Consider the following 15,394-nt stretch of genomic DNA (forward strand, 5'->3'; position numbering starts at 1 on the left):
GATGGTATTAGGTACTATAACAGCATGCCTTCAGGGTCCTGACCACCCCAGCATGATGGTTACTTACATTGAAATAGATGACAAGGGATTCCTGTTAGCTTATGTTTGACAATCAACACCCATCTCAAGACATTTGAACAACAATGAGCAAAAGTTTATTCAATCAAACACTGTTTGGTAGTTCACACAGCAGCATCAAAAAGCTCGGAATCTAAATTGTTAGTCCTTGTTTGAAACATAGAACTCCCACATGCAATAGTGGAAGACACAAAACAGGCTATCCTTTCTATAGAGAATCTCTCTCTTCATTGTTTCCCTCCTCTATCAACCTCTCAGGGAGTGATAAGAATCAGGGGAGAACAAACGATAACATAACTCACCAACCCTCTCCCTCTCTCTCTCTCTTTCTTTCTTTCTTTCTTTCTCTCCTCCGACACTGCCTGGCAATATCTTCCCCTTTTTCTAATTAACATTGTGCATGTTGTTGGCCTTTTGTTTAATAATGGATGATCCTATCACAACTCGGCACTTTGAATGGAAAACCACTGAATAGTAACAATAATACCGCTGAGAGGCTTGGAAAGAAAGGACAATATTTTTTCTCTTCCTTTTTTTTCCCAGCAATAAATGTTCAAGGGAAGCATCAGCATCTCTGTATGTGTGAAATTGAACTGACACATGTAACACAGCGGCCATATTAGGGAACAAAAGCTTTTGTGTCGAAGGTCAGAGGTAATATCTGAGGTAGCAGTGTGCGTTGGGTAACGCCAGCGATGCTGCTGTAGTTGTTGGTTAGAGCTCAGCCCTGTAGGAAACACACCCACACATGAACGTACCCACATACACACATGCATGCAGGTACTATCATACACACTGCCAACACGCTGCACCATTCTCCCTACAGACATGCTGTTCAGAGGGTGACTAAGTGCACCTTGCCTACCCTGCCTACTCCCTTTGACTGTATTCTGTGACAAGACCTTAATGCTGGAACAAAAGTCCACATATGACATCAGAGTAGCCATTGTCCAATTTTGTCAGCTACTTTGTTCACATTAGGGGTGCTTGTGTTCACATGGATGGCACAGCCTTCCTCTCCCATGGTTGGTGCTTACGAAACATGCAGATGGCTTTGTTTCTCTGTATCAGCATGTGGAGGGCGGTGGAGGGAGCAAGGGAGAGCTGCTGAGTACTGTGTATAGTGAGGACTCCTAATGTTATGTCATTGTGGAAGTTCACACGACATTAATGAACTCAAAGGCTATCAACCCCGACTTTGGAAGGATGGCTACTGCACATGCATGCAAGGCAAAAGTAAGAGAAGACGTCAGTGACCTTGAATAGAAGAGCTTTGTGTAATGCCGTTGCTTACTATGGATTAGACTTTCAGTGATAACCCTGTCCTTACACAGTGTAATGGAATGAAATACACTATAAATACTCTAGTCATGCGGAAAATCTGTTTGTGTGTGCTCGTATGTGTGTGTGTGTGCACGTGAGCCATTGTATGTGTGTGTGTGTGTGTGTGTGTTGGTTGAGATTGCCTCAAATTGATTCAGTTTGCCACGCGTACCTCGGACGCCACCGGCCTCACAGCGCTCTGAGACAGGTAGTCCTGTCTATCTCCCCATGATACAAATCGAATGTGACAGGTGCACTATCTCCCTGTCTCTTCTGCCATTTACAGTCAAAGGAATAAAAGTTCTCCCGCAGGGGGAGAGAAAGGACGGGGAGATGGGTAGCAGGGAAATGAGGTACTTTGTCATCGTCTACCCCACTGATTGAGCTTTGGGTTTTCTAGATGTTTTATTTGTTTATAAATCATCAGATAAATAGCCGGGTGAACAAGCCCCATACGTAAAGGGATTATGTGATTCCTGTAATGCTTTTGTGTGGGTGAACAGTGCCATATCTAGGCCTGTGGTGTGGCTAATGTGCAAATGGTTGATGCTATCCGTCAACTAGCCTTCGGTGCCAACCCGCTAAATGTCAAACTGTAAAAGAGGTCAGAGGTCAAATGATGTGTCCATCTGACGACTCCCAGTTTTAGTTTACCTACGACAAGTTAACCTAGTCAGTTTGGGTACATTCCAGATAACCATTTTAGGCTCAGATCTACATCGATTATCAGGTCTTTACAATGCCTGGAAAAGTGTTTTACATCTCAGAAACCACAACATATTGGTCACCAGGGATCAAGACCGGGCTTTAGCGAATGGATGATGTGGAATCGAGTGGGTTACTTGCTAATGCTATCATGCTTTGTCACATCGATTTTCCCCATCCACATAGTGGCTCTTGATAAAGGACGGGGTGGCAAACATGAGCACAAACACGAGCAGAGCCTAGCCTACACGTTTAGAAAGAAGTGTTCCAAAAGGGTTATTCAGCTGTCCCCCTAGGATAACACTTTTTTGTTCCATGTAGAACTCTTTTGGTAGAACTCCAGGTAGAACTCCCAATAAGAGAACCCTTTAAAGAACCCATTTTGGTTCCAGGTAAAAACCCTTTTGGTGCCAGGTGGAACTCTTTCGGGTTCCATGTAAAACCCTTACCACAAAAGGTTCTACTTGGAACCCAAAAGAGTTTCACCTGGCACCAAAACGGTTTTTACCTGGAACCAAAATGGGTTCTCTTATGGCGACAGCTCTAGAATCCTTTTAGATTCAAGATAGCACCTTTTTTTCTAAGAGTACTCTGTCATAGATTTTATGTGTACTCCAAGCAGCTCTTAATAAAGGAGGTGTTGCTAGCATGTACTAATGCTACTGTAGCTTACTCCATCAAAATGTATAGATGTGTTGCACTCTTTTTTTTTTTGGTCCTAATCTATTTGGAGACACTTGAAGCTATTAAAGCTTTGGCTAAGTGGTGTAAGACGGGGCATAAATATGAGCTGAATGGTTTTAAGGGTACTAAGAGCAATAGTGGCAATTTATCACTCCATAGTCAGTGGATAGCACTTGTCTGGAGAGAAATCCACCAATCTATTACTGGCTTCTCTTAACCGTCTCACCATAAACTCACTAAAGAACGAGAGCAGAGGTTAGGTGCTGTGTCTCGTGTGGCTCAGTTGGTTGAGCATGAGAACAAGTGTGATGAATTCGTTCCTAACACTACTGTAAGTTGCTCTGGATAAGAGTGTGCTAAATTACCCAAATGTCCGTGAGTTGAATGGCTAACTGTATGGTTCTCTGGGGACAGTTTGAGTTAGTCACCCATAGTAGGCTAAACAGGTTAGCATTCTGCTGCTAGCATGTTGAATGTATGTGAATAGTTCAGAAATATTCTTATTACACACAGTATATTTGATTAGAGCATGTGTGTCCTTCCATCCGTGTACGTGCGTGTGTGTGTATGTGCGAGCACTAATGTATGTTCTGAAGTGCCAGAAAATAGCCTGCGAGCATATTACCCTCTCTCCTCTTTAGCTGTCAAAACCTACTGAGTCTGTGTGGGTATGTCACAAATCTGCACTAGATAGATAAAGTACATGAAGCCAAACCGCTTTATTTCATCTCTCTCTCTCTCTCTCTCTCTCTCTCTCTCTCTCTCTCTCTCTCTCTCTCTCTCTCTCTCCCCTCCCCCCACAGGCTGTGAATATCCTGCATCTGAGAAATCAGACCACTGAGGCTGCCAAAGCATGCTGGTGCCAAGCTGTCCCATGATGCACATAGCCAGACCCGTGCTGCTCGTCCTGGGTCTTCTCCTCCTCCTCGCCAACGCCGAAAGTAAGTGTCACTTCTTCTCTCGTCCACTCTTTGTCCTCTGTTTGCGCCCTTGTAGGGAAGAAAGATGTCTGTTATAAGTGGTCTTATGATATCTAAGTGTCAAGTGTTATTACACACACCAACTCACACACACTTCCATGCATTCTCCCTCTATCTCCCTCTCTCTACCCAACACCCTGGTACAAGGCCATATCCATGCCCCTACATTCTAATCCGATATGGAGATAACTATCAATATCTGGGACCCAAAGAACAACCGTAGATATACAGTGCCTTCAGAAAGTATTCACCCCCCCTTGACTTTTTCCACATTTTCTTGTGTTACAGCCTGACTCTAAAATTGATAAAATTTAGATTTTTGGTAATTGGCCTACACACGATATCTCAAAATGTCAAAATGGAATTATGTTTTTCAAAATTTGTACAAATTAATAAAAAATGTAAATCTGAAATGTCTTCAGTCAATTAACTATTCAACTCCTCCTGTGTTATGGCAAGCCTAAATAAGTTCAGGAGTAAAAGTCACATAATAAGTTGCACGGCCACACTCTGTGCAATAATAGTGTTTAACATGATTTTTGAATGACAAACCTCATCTCTGTACCCCATACATACATATCTCTGAAATCCCTCAGCTGAACAGTGAATTTCAAACACAGATTCAACCACAAAGACCAGGGAGGTTTTCCAATGCCTTGCAAATAGGGGCACCTATTGGTAGATGGGTAAAACATAACACCCAGTCATAACAAAGATACAGATATATTTCCTAACTCAGTTGCTGGAGAGGAAGGAAAATGCTCAGGGATTTCCTTCCTCTCCAGCAAGTCCCTTGTTTTATCCTGTTTGCAACAAGGCACTAAAGAAATACTGCAAAAAAAATATGGCAAAGCAATTAACTTTTTGTCCTGAATACAGTGTTATGTTTGGGGAAAATCCAATACAACACATTACTGAGTACCACGCTCCATATTGGCTGCATCATGTTATGGGTATGCTTTTGATCGTTAAGGACTGGAGTGTTTTTCAGGATCAAACAAATGTATGGAATGGAGCTAATCACAGGAAAAAATCCTAGAGAAAAACCTGGTTCAGTCTGCTTTCCACCAGACACTGGGAGATGAATTCACCTTTCTGCAGGACCGTAACCTAAAATTCAAGGCCAAATCTACACTGGAGTTGCTAACCATGAAGAAAGTGAATGTTCTTGAGAGGCCGAATTACAGTTTTGACTTAAATCTACTTGAAAATCTATGGCAAGACCTGAAAATGGTTGTCTAACAATAATCAACAAGCAATTTGACAGAGCTTGAAGAATATTGAAAAGAATAATGGCAAACGTTGCACAATCCAGGTGTGGAAAGTTCTTAGAGACTTACCCAGAAAGACTCACAGCCGCAATCGCTTCCAATGGCGCTTCTACAAGTATTGACTCAGGGGTATGAATACTTATTTAAGTGGGATTTTTCCTGTATTTCTTTTTCAATAAATGTACAAAAATAGCTAAAAACATGTTTTTCACTTTGTTATTATGGGGTATTGTGTATAGATGGGTGAGATTATTATTTATTGAATCTATTTTGAATTCAGGCTGTAACACAACAAAATGTGGAATTAGTCAAGGGGTAGGAATACTTTCTGAAGGCACTGTAAACATGACATTTCCACCACGAAAATACGTTGAATTGGAATTACATGATGTTAGGAGTTGAAATCTGAGCATTGAGGTGTGACAGCAGTGTGACAGTAGTTTCAGACTCCATTGAGGTGTGACAGCAGTGTGACAGTAGTTTCAGACTCCATTGAGGTGTGACAGCAGTGTGACAGTAGTTTCAGACTCCATTGAGTTTCTCTCACTCCATTTTCCCTGGTTAACACTACTTCCCATGAATCACTAAGTTCCAGGAAGCAGGTGCATGTGAATCAAAGTTTTATTACACCCGTCACACCGCGAGAATCTCACTCGTCAGCTCGAATATCTCTGAAAGACGGAGCGTTCACCCAAGGTCAGAGACGAGGGAATAGCAAAAGTTAAATTGATGGGCGAGACTTGAAACTTTGTGGTTGAGAAACGTTCCCTGCAATCTGTTTCATGCTCCATACTCCCTCCCGTGGCATGTCACTGTGGGAGAAAGATGAATGGAAAAGTTTCACTTCAGGTGAGAATTCAAGGATTCTGGTTTTTATTGACTTTGCCATCATAATCATCGCAGCTTTTGATGTGCTTTCTATTGAGCACAACTATCAATCTTTTGGAAATAGAATAGACCAGGCAACAAGGCATGAACTCCAAATGGTGGATGTTGCCATGTACACATAGTTGAGGTGACAAATGTGTCATACAAAATAAAATAAAGGAAAGCCAACTACCAGACATCCAATCTTGAGTCGCCAGTGGACATTCCAGGGGTGAATTTGAGCACAGATGTTACCGATGAGACAACCACAAGTGCACTTGGCCATCCAACCCCGTTAACCCTACCCCCCACCTTCCCCTCTCTCCCTGTTACGGTCTGCGTGCTAACAGCGTGCTAACAGCTGCTCTTATAGCCCTTTGGACAGCTGTGCTGGTTCATCACTTCCAAGCCAAAACAAATTTACCGCGAGGGGAGGCGACAGCTGTCTAGCAATGACTGAGTAACGCAGGAGACAGGGGGTTGGGGATCGGGGGTTGTATGACAGGCCAGTGTTGCCAGCTGAGGTGTGAGTGCACAGAGAGGCAAGTAGAGACAAACCATCTTGAAGTAGTACATATTTTCTAAGGGATCCAGCTATATTCTTCTCTCAGCTTTATCCAGCTTTCATACTCAGCTTAAGTATGTATTTTATTCTTTGTTGTGTTGCTTCCTTCTCCCTCTATCCTTTCCTCCCACGTCCGTTCTTTCTGTCCCTTTTTGTGCCTGTGCGTTAGCCCCAGACAAGCGACTGTGTCCCTGTATTTTCCCTCTCTAGTGTGCCACTGCATCTGCATAAACACTTCAGCTTCAGCTCAGCTCCAGGGTTCTCCCCAATACTGCTCTAGCCGTGAGAGGAAAGGCCAAAATAACAACGGAATAACCCCACCACCCGCCGCCTCACTTTAACCCTCTAAAACCCCCTAGAGAAAGAAGGGAAGCTGCTTGCCTCCGTCAGTGCAGTGCGTTAGCCCAACTGGGGTGTGTTAGCCCTGCATGCTAAGGGATATGGCGGAGGATATGAGACACGTGAGAAGGCGAAAATGGCTGACTCTGCCTGCTCAACAGATGGCACCATCCTTGGAGCCAGTCCTGCGTGTCCATGCCCGGCTGACTGCACTAACCTCTCCCGCAAAGGCTGGGAAAAAAAGAGTAACAAATGTCCCCGGACAGGACACGCACACACGTAGGAAGGGTTTTGGCGCTAACGATGTTAACACGGGCGAATGCAATATGGCAATGCATTGTTTGGTTAATATGTGGATACTAAGCATGGATAGAAAGGGGCCTTTGTTGGCATAGGACTGTGATTATGTTTGTGATTTTTCTGTTGTTTTACCTCCAGAACCTACCTCTCTCTCTCTTTCTCTCTCTCTCCTTTTCTAATTTTCTCCTTTTCTCCTTTTCTCCAAACCCTGCATGGTTCATTTGTGTGGCAAATTGGGTTCAGGACTATTGAAGGAGGGTATACCAGGGCAATAATAATTGTCCCTGGTGAGCCTGCAAGAGAAAGAGAGTGAGAAGCAGTGGTGGTGGCAAGCAATTATTCTGTGCCTGGTTAAACAATGTCTAGTAGGATGAAGATTAGACATGGTTTGTGTCCGAAATGGCACCTTGTTTTGGCCATGGCCCATAAGGCAAGAAGTACATAATGTAGTGAACGGTGTCCTATTTGGGACAGAGCTACTGGTTTGAGGAGACTAAACAGCTCAGCGATTCATTAGCGACATTAAATGCAACGAGCTACCAAACAGTACCGAACAGCACCGAACAAAACACAATAAGTCCTAGAGGTTGATAGAGGTCTCTAATGGTTTTGCCTTCGTGCTTGTTTGTTTGCCCTCTGCCATTTCTCCCATTGTGCTCTTAAACTCGCTGGCGTTGACCATCCATTGATCATTATTGATCATTGATACATGCTGCTTTAAATACCTCTTAAACCCATCCCTCTAAGGGGCCCTGGTCAAAAGTTGTGGACTACACTATATAGGAAATAGGGAGCCAATTGGGAGGCAACTTAAGTCACCCTGGGGCCTAATGCTGGTTGAATTGATTATCTCTACTGATGGCGTGTCGTATCCCAGTGGAGTGAATGCTCCACTTTTAACGCCTCAAATAACTATCGACAGGCTCCCCCGGATCTCTGTAAACACTCTGTTTATGTGCCCAAACTTCTCTATCTCTCTTGCTCTCCTTCACACACACAGGCTTGCTACCCAAATAGCACCATATTCCCTTTATAGTGCACCTATGCAGACACTCTAGAGAGAGAGAGAGAGAGAGAGAGAGAGAGAGAGAGAGAGAGAGAGAGAGAGAGAGAGAGAGAGAGAGAGAGCGAGGATTTCAGGAGACAGACTAGCGTGTCTTCATGCAGCGGTTCTGAGGGCTCAACCCGAATCAGGGGGCAGGCTAGCGGGTTTCCATGCAGAGGTCAAATTGTGCACGGCTCTGCAGCGAACATAATGTGCAATATAATTACTCAGTACACTGTGAGGAACAGGCTTTCCCATAGTGTCATTATTTGATATGAAAGAGGCAGTCATCACAGGCGTTATCAAAGGGCTCAAGCTCGACCACGTCTTTGTGTCATTCAGATGGCTGTCAGTGTGTGAATAGATTCTAGAATATTGGATGGAATAATATGATACATATTTTCGTGGAATGTTTATGTCAATGGTCATTACCTCGATGCACTCTGGGATATGTATTCATCCATAGAGCCACACATTTATAGGACTACTGGCAGGCACGTACACACACATAGGAATGCACACACACACACACAGGAACACACACACACAGAGGCTCATGTGAGCACACTGAGTAGCACCTCCTAGCCAGACTAAGGGCTAATGATAATGCATTCCCCTGATGCCAGGTAGTTGTACATGGTGTGTTTTATGCATGCCTCACCTAATATGAATTATTGTGAAATAGGGTTGTATTTGCATATGGGCTTTCAGGTTGTGCTGAAATTAGCATTTTTACAACAGTTCAAATTAAATCCCACTGCTTAATTTGCCAGCATGGTAATTTGATTTAAATTGCGTCCATTCCACCCCCTACTAAACTCATAGTCATACCCTCATGTTGTCATTGTACTTCTGCATGCAACACACACGCAACACACACACACACACACACACACACACAGACGCACGCACGCACACGCACGCACGCACGCACACACACACACACACACCACACACACACACACACACACACACACACACACATATTACACAATAACATATTTCCCCAGTATTACATTAAATAAGGGAGAATGAAACTACTGACAATGTACTTATTTTCAAAAAACGATCAGCGCCCAAAAATATACCAAATATCCCAACTTTTCAGGAGCCTGTAAAATGGCTGCTTTTGCCTCCAGCGCCATTTGATAAAATAGTAGTGTGGTTTGTCCGGACTCCAGCCAAGTCATTATTTTTGCTACCGCATGGCAAAAGGGACCAGAGCAGAAAGTCTGGGACAGAAGGACTCCTGAACAGCTTCTACCTCAAGCCATAAGACTGCTGAACAGGTTCTACCCCAAGCCATAAGACTGCTGAACAGCTTCTACCCCCAAGCCATAAGACTGCTGAACAGCTTCTACCCCAAGCCATAAGACTGCTGAACATCTTCTACCCCCAAGCCATAAGACTGCTGAACAGCTTCTACCCCAAGCCATAAGACTGCTGAACAGCTTCTACCCCAAGCCATAAGACTGCTGAACAGCTTCTACCCCAAGCCATAAGACTGCTGAACAGCTTCTACCCCAAGCCATAAGACTGCTGAACAGCTTCTACCCCAAGCCATAAGACTGCTGAACAGCTTCTACCCCAATCCATAAGACTGCGGAACAGCTTCTACCCCAAGCCATAAGACTGCTGAACAGCTTCTACCCCAAGCCATAAGACTGCTGAACAGCTTCTACCCCAAGCCATAAGACTGCTGAACAGCTTCTACCCCAAGCCATAAGACTGCTGAACATCTTCTACCCCCAAGCCATAAGACTGCTGAACAGCTTCTACCCCAAGCCATAAGACTGCTGAACAGCTTCTACCCCAAGCCATAAGACTGCTGAACAGCTTCTACCCCAAGCCATAAGACTGCTGAACAGCTTCTACCCCAAGCCATAAGACTGCTGAACAGCTTCTACCCCAAGCCATAAGACTGCTGAACAGCTTCTACCCCAAGCCATAAGACTGCTGAACAGCTTCTACCCCAAGCCATCAGACTGCTGAACAGGTAATCAAATGGCTAACCGGGCGATTTTCATTGACACCCTTTCTTTGCACTGGCTCTATGCACACTCACTGGACTCTACCCTCACACTCACACATACTACACTGATAGTCCAACACACACACACAAACACACACTCACACACTGCATAGGCTCACAAACACAAAACACATTCACACATGCATATTGACACCACTCACACATAGACACACTTTCACACACTTCACATACGCTGCTGCTACTCTGTTTATTATCTATCCTGACTGGCTAGTCACTTTTACCCCTACATACTGTACCTATACATATTACCTCAATTACCTCAGCTACCTTGCACATTGACTTGGTACCGGTACTCCTTGTATATAGCCTCGTTATTGTTATTTAATTGTGTTACTATTACATTTTTATTGATTTTTTGCTAATCTTTTCTTACTTTTTAACTCTACATTGTTGCGACAGGCTCATAAGTAAGAATTCCACTGTAAAGTTGTATTCAACCTGTTGAATTCAGTGCATGTGACAAATACAATTATATTTGATTTGATTTAAACCCAACTCATCAACGGTGTCTAATTACAAACCTGTGGTTTAGTCGCACGCAATCTGATCACAAGACCATGGAAACGTAATTAAACACAATGTTATCGTGGCCATCCGAGATGATTTGTGCTACCAGGGCTTTTGCTATGCTAGATGAATAATCAGTAGTAATCATTTTCTCCGGTAGAAATACGGTACTCTACAAACTGTCTGTGCGTCTCGTTCTTATCGTCACTTTGTAATTACCATGTAATTACTCCATAAGACACTGTGGGCACTCACCATTTATGCTGGGAATGCTTGTTTGTCTAGTAGGGCTGTGAAGATACCAGCATAGCAATATATTTTTCATGGTAGAAAATGTAACACAAAGCACATTAAACCCTTTGGTCCTTTAAAAACCTGCTGGATGTAAAATATTGTGTGCTATAGCTTGGAAAATAAATAAATGTGACTCTGGTTTCCAACATTAGTCTGTTTTCCTAAAGAAGTAAAACCTACTTCATGTTTTGTTTCCTTGCCACGGTACTAACGACTATCGCAGGGCCAGTACTATCGCAGGGCCAGGACTATCACAGGGCCAGTACTATCGCAGGGCCAGTAGTATCGCAGGGCCAGTACTATCGCAGGGCCAGTAGTATCGCAGGGCCAGTACTATCGCAGGGCCAATAGTATCGCAGGGCCAGTAGTATCGCAGGGCCAGTACTATCGCAGGGCCAGTACTATCGCAGGGCCAGTACTATCGCAGGGCCAGTACTATCGCAGGGCCAGTACTATCGCAGTACTGGCCCTATTATCTAGTAGAAAGCCTCTGCTAGTCCGTTATTGGACACTATTAGCCTGGCTATGGATTGCTGTAATTTGGCCATCCACAGTACCACACAAAGTTCGGACCAATTTCCAAAGTTCTTCGGCATATTTGTCCACCGAAGAAAGACTACAAATCTATATTTTCCCCGTTTACAATACCCACCTAATTCAAACCAAAATGGAATGGAATTCCCACAGATTGTTACCTCAGGTTTGGCATATTTGTCCACCAAAGAAGGAATATAAAGCCTGATTTAAGCTGGATGCTCCCATTAAGAGAACACAAACGGCCAGGTTTCACAGAGTCTAGCTTCGCTTTGATGCCGGGATCAGCCGGTGAGCCGAACACAATGCCAGCTGTTTTGCGTATCCCCGGCTTACGCTTGGCACAACGTTTAGCATGCTGGCATATGCTAAAGCGGATCACTCCTTTATATAACAATGCACCCTGTAACAATGCGTGACATCACTAGAGTGACTGTGCAATTAATAGATTGGGCCTTTGGGATGCTTGGATTTGGTCATTGTCTTGAATGGCTGTGATTTACCGTCACAGAATCATTCCTCTTACAGAGTAAAGGGTAGTGTTTTGGTGGGTACGTCAAAATGGATGATCAATGTTAGAACATTAGTACGTAAGATGTTACGGATGAGAAAAGGTTGAACAATCCACGTTTGTCTTTTTGATGCCTGTGAGTGTGAAAATTGCCTCGTTGTCTGGGACAGATCTAAATGAACTAAACTAAGCTGTCGACCCTGAAGAACTTGAGGATGGGAGAGCTATATCAGAACCTCTTAGCCTAGCTTATACCAGAAGGATATGTGCAGCCATGAACTATCAAGAAGTAAGACCATGATTTGTTATGGAATGCACAAGATATTTATGGGACAAATCATGCAGGTGTTCAGTCCTGGCCAGGGCCCTTTGCTGACATTCACTTGCTTTCCCCTCCAGGTCAGTGTGAGTTATGTTGTGAGGTTCACTGAGGCCAGCCCCCTGAGGTACTGTAGGGGTCCAGTGGCAGCAAACTCCCACAGTGGTCATTTGAATGGCTTGTTAGGGGTTGGATGTGGAGGGGTGTTCTGTACTCAACTTTTCCCTTTTGGGATATGAAGTCTAACTCTTGTATTATCTAGTGGTTTTATACTGATCTATATGCTCTACTTATATGGCACAAGCAAAATCATCAACATCTCCCATATCACCATTCAAGACAAGGCATTGGAATGTCGGTTGAAATGTTAGGAATCCCAACCCTTCACTAGGAGCTGCAGCAGAGGAGGAGCTGCAAAAGCCCTTGTCGGTTTGGTTGTAGAGGGATCACATTAAATCCATTAACGGCTTAATAACCTATGCTGGGCTAATTAGTCCGATGCGTGACAACAACCTCACCGCCAATTAACAGACCCCGGATCAGGGGGGGTTTAGCGGATATCCTCCTGAGCCGAACGTGTCTCCGAACGCACTCGTGGAGATCGTTTTTAGCAACCTTATTAACTAAATATAATAATAACTGTGTCAACCGAGTTCTGCATATCAGATGCAGGCACCTTGGCTAAGGTTATGGGTGCAGCTTTCTGTTATGTGTGGAGAAAATCAGAGGAAACGTAGGAAAATAAAGAGAGACTGGGAGAGTTGGGAAGAGCAAGGCAACACCTGATTGTATCAGGGCCCGATGCCTCCCCTTAAAATGTCAAAGGCCCCTCTGCCTATGGCTGGATATATGGCCGTGTCTGAGGGAGGCCCCTTACCGTGGCTGAAGGTCATAAAAGCCCTAACATTCTTGAAGCTGTGTGTGGAGGGGAAGGGAATGTGTGTCTGTGCTTGTGTTTCTGCATACATCTGTGAGTGTGTGCTTGGGTGTGTTCACATGAGTATATGTTTGTATGTACTTCAGTGTGTGTGTCCATTTACGATAGATAGTACCTTCACACTTTTCATTCTCTCTCCATGCCACTGTGTCGAGGGGGTGGTTGACAACTGGCCTGGGGCCTGTTCTTTCGTCTCAGTCTGGGGGGCCACAGGGGTGTGGGGAGGCATATTTCACTGATGCCAGTACAGCGCATTAACATGTCAGCAGGGAGTACCTAGGGGCTGCAGAGGGGTTAATGGTGTAAAGCTTTCTTCTCAGTGAAGTGGTCACAAGGTCACGTCTATAACTTTTGGCTTATTTCACTCCATCCCCGAAATGGAGCCACCACCACCCCTGGTCTCTCCTTATCTAAATGGGTTAGCATAGGTGACAGTGAGTGTCCTCACTCACACATTCTCTCTTCCCATGTCAACTCTTTTTCCACCTTTCTCTTTCTCTCGCTCTCTAAACTTTATTTCTCTCTGTCCCTCTTTATTTTTCTCTTTCTCTCCCATTACCTCACTCACTCACTCACTCACTCACTCACTCACTCACTCACTCACTCACTCACTCACTCACTCACTCACTCACTCACTCTGCCTCAGAAACAGCACAGTTCTATTTGTCTGCTTTGACGTATGAGTGTGTTGCTGTTTAGGCTTTCATGTAGTACATGTCATGGTAGAGGAGGGGGAAAGATTCCAATGAGAGGTGAAAATACTCTCACGCCTCGGCTTTTCCACTTGAAACTGAGCCAAGGCCTTGATTCTAATGGTGCAATGCACTAAGTGCCCATCCGACCGCCGCTGCGGAATATTGACATGCCGACAGGCACGTAACACACACACACACACACAAAACAAAACAAAATGTTTCCGCTAGTGGGTAGCTGACCAGATTCAACTGCTCCCGCTAAAGGCAGGCAAGCATAGACTCACAAGCACACACGGTTTATCTAGCACATACACAGCGAGGGACAACCCTTACTCACACACATGCCCATTCTCTCCCAGAAACACCCACAGAACACACACACAGACCGTTGGCATCACCCCACTGATGAGATGTTTATATGGCATCCATCAGATCCTCACTAGGACCACCCCATTCCCTAAATATTCCAGGCCCGCCCTCTCGGGGGTCACATCCATTTCATTCATCATAATTTGCCTGCTAATTAATTGCCCTCTCCTCACCATAAGTCATATTTAATATGAATATTGACTAATAATAAGTGTTGCTAATTAGTGAAGGACAGGGGTTGGGTGACGTCAATGCGGGAAAATGTATCTGTGCTGTCTGTCGGACTCTCTCTCTCTCTCTTTCTCGGTCTCTTTCACTCTCTCTCTGTTTCACTCTCTCTCTCTGTCTCTGTTTCTCTCTCTCTCGCTGTCTCTGTTTCACACCCTCTCTCTCTCTCTCTCTCTCTGTTTCACTCTCTCTCTCTCTCTCTTTCTCGGTCTCTCACTCTCTCTCTCTCTCTCTCTCTCTCCCTGTTTCTCTCTCTGTTTCTCTCTCTCTCTCTCTGTCTGTTTCACTCTCTCTCTGTCTCTGATTCTCTCTCTCTCTCTCTCTCTTTCTCGGTATCTTTCACTCTCTCTCTCTGTTTCACTCTCTCTCTGTCTCTGTTTCACTCTCTCTCTCTGTCTCTGTTTCACACCCTCTCTCTCTCTCTCTCTGTTTCACACCCTCTCTCTCTGTCTCTGATTCTCTCTCTCTCACTCTCTCTCTCTCTCTGTCTCTGTTTCACACCCTCTCTCTCTCTCTCTCTGTTTCACTCTCTCTCTCTCTCTCTTTCTCGGTCTCTCACTCTCTCTCTCTCTCTCTCTCTCTCTCCCTGTTTCTCTCTCTGTTTCTCTCTCTCTCTGTCTGTTTCACTCTCTCTCTGTCTCTGATTCTCTCTCTCTCTCTCTCTTTCTCGGTATCTTTCACTCTCTCTCTCTGTTTCACTCTCTCTCTGTCTCTGTTTCACTCTCTCTCTCTGTCTCTGTTTCACACCCTCTCTCTCTCTCTCTCTGTTTCACACCCTCTCTCTCTGTCT

General features: G+C 44.5%; 1 protein-coding gene across 7 annotated transcripts in view; it reads left to right on the forward strand.

Annotated features, from left to right (window-relative positions):
* The window catches only part of LOC139378982 (receptor-type tyrosine-protein phosphatase delta-like), a 579,926-nt gene that overhangs the window by 416,975 nt on the left and 147,557 nt on the right, over window positions 1–15,394 (forward strand). For all 7 annotated transcript variants that reach the window (XM_071121647.1, XM_071121649.1, XM_071121646.1 and 4 more), the window contains one exon: window positions 3,594–3,731. In XM_071121647.1, coding sequence (XP_070977748.1) covers window positions 3,644–3,731 — 88 coding nt within the window. In that variant the 5' untranslated portion in view covers window positions 3,594–3,643. The remainder of the gene's footprint in view (window positions 1–3,593; window positions 3,732–15,394) is intronic.

This window comes from Oncorhynchus clarkii, chromosome 21, assembly GCF_045791955.1.
Source record: "Oncorhynchus clarkii lewisi isolate Uvic-CL-2024 chromosome 21, UVic_Ocla_1.0, whole genome shotgun sequence".
Lineage (NCBI taxonomy): Eukaryota > Metazoa > Chordata > Actinopteri > Salmoniformes > Salmonidae > Oncorhynchus > Oncorhynchus clarkii.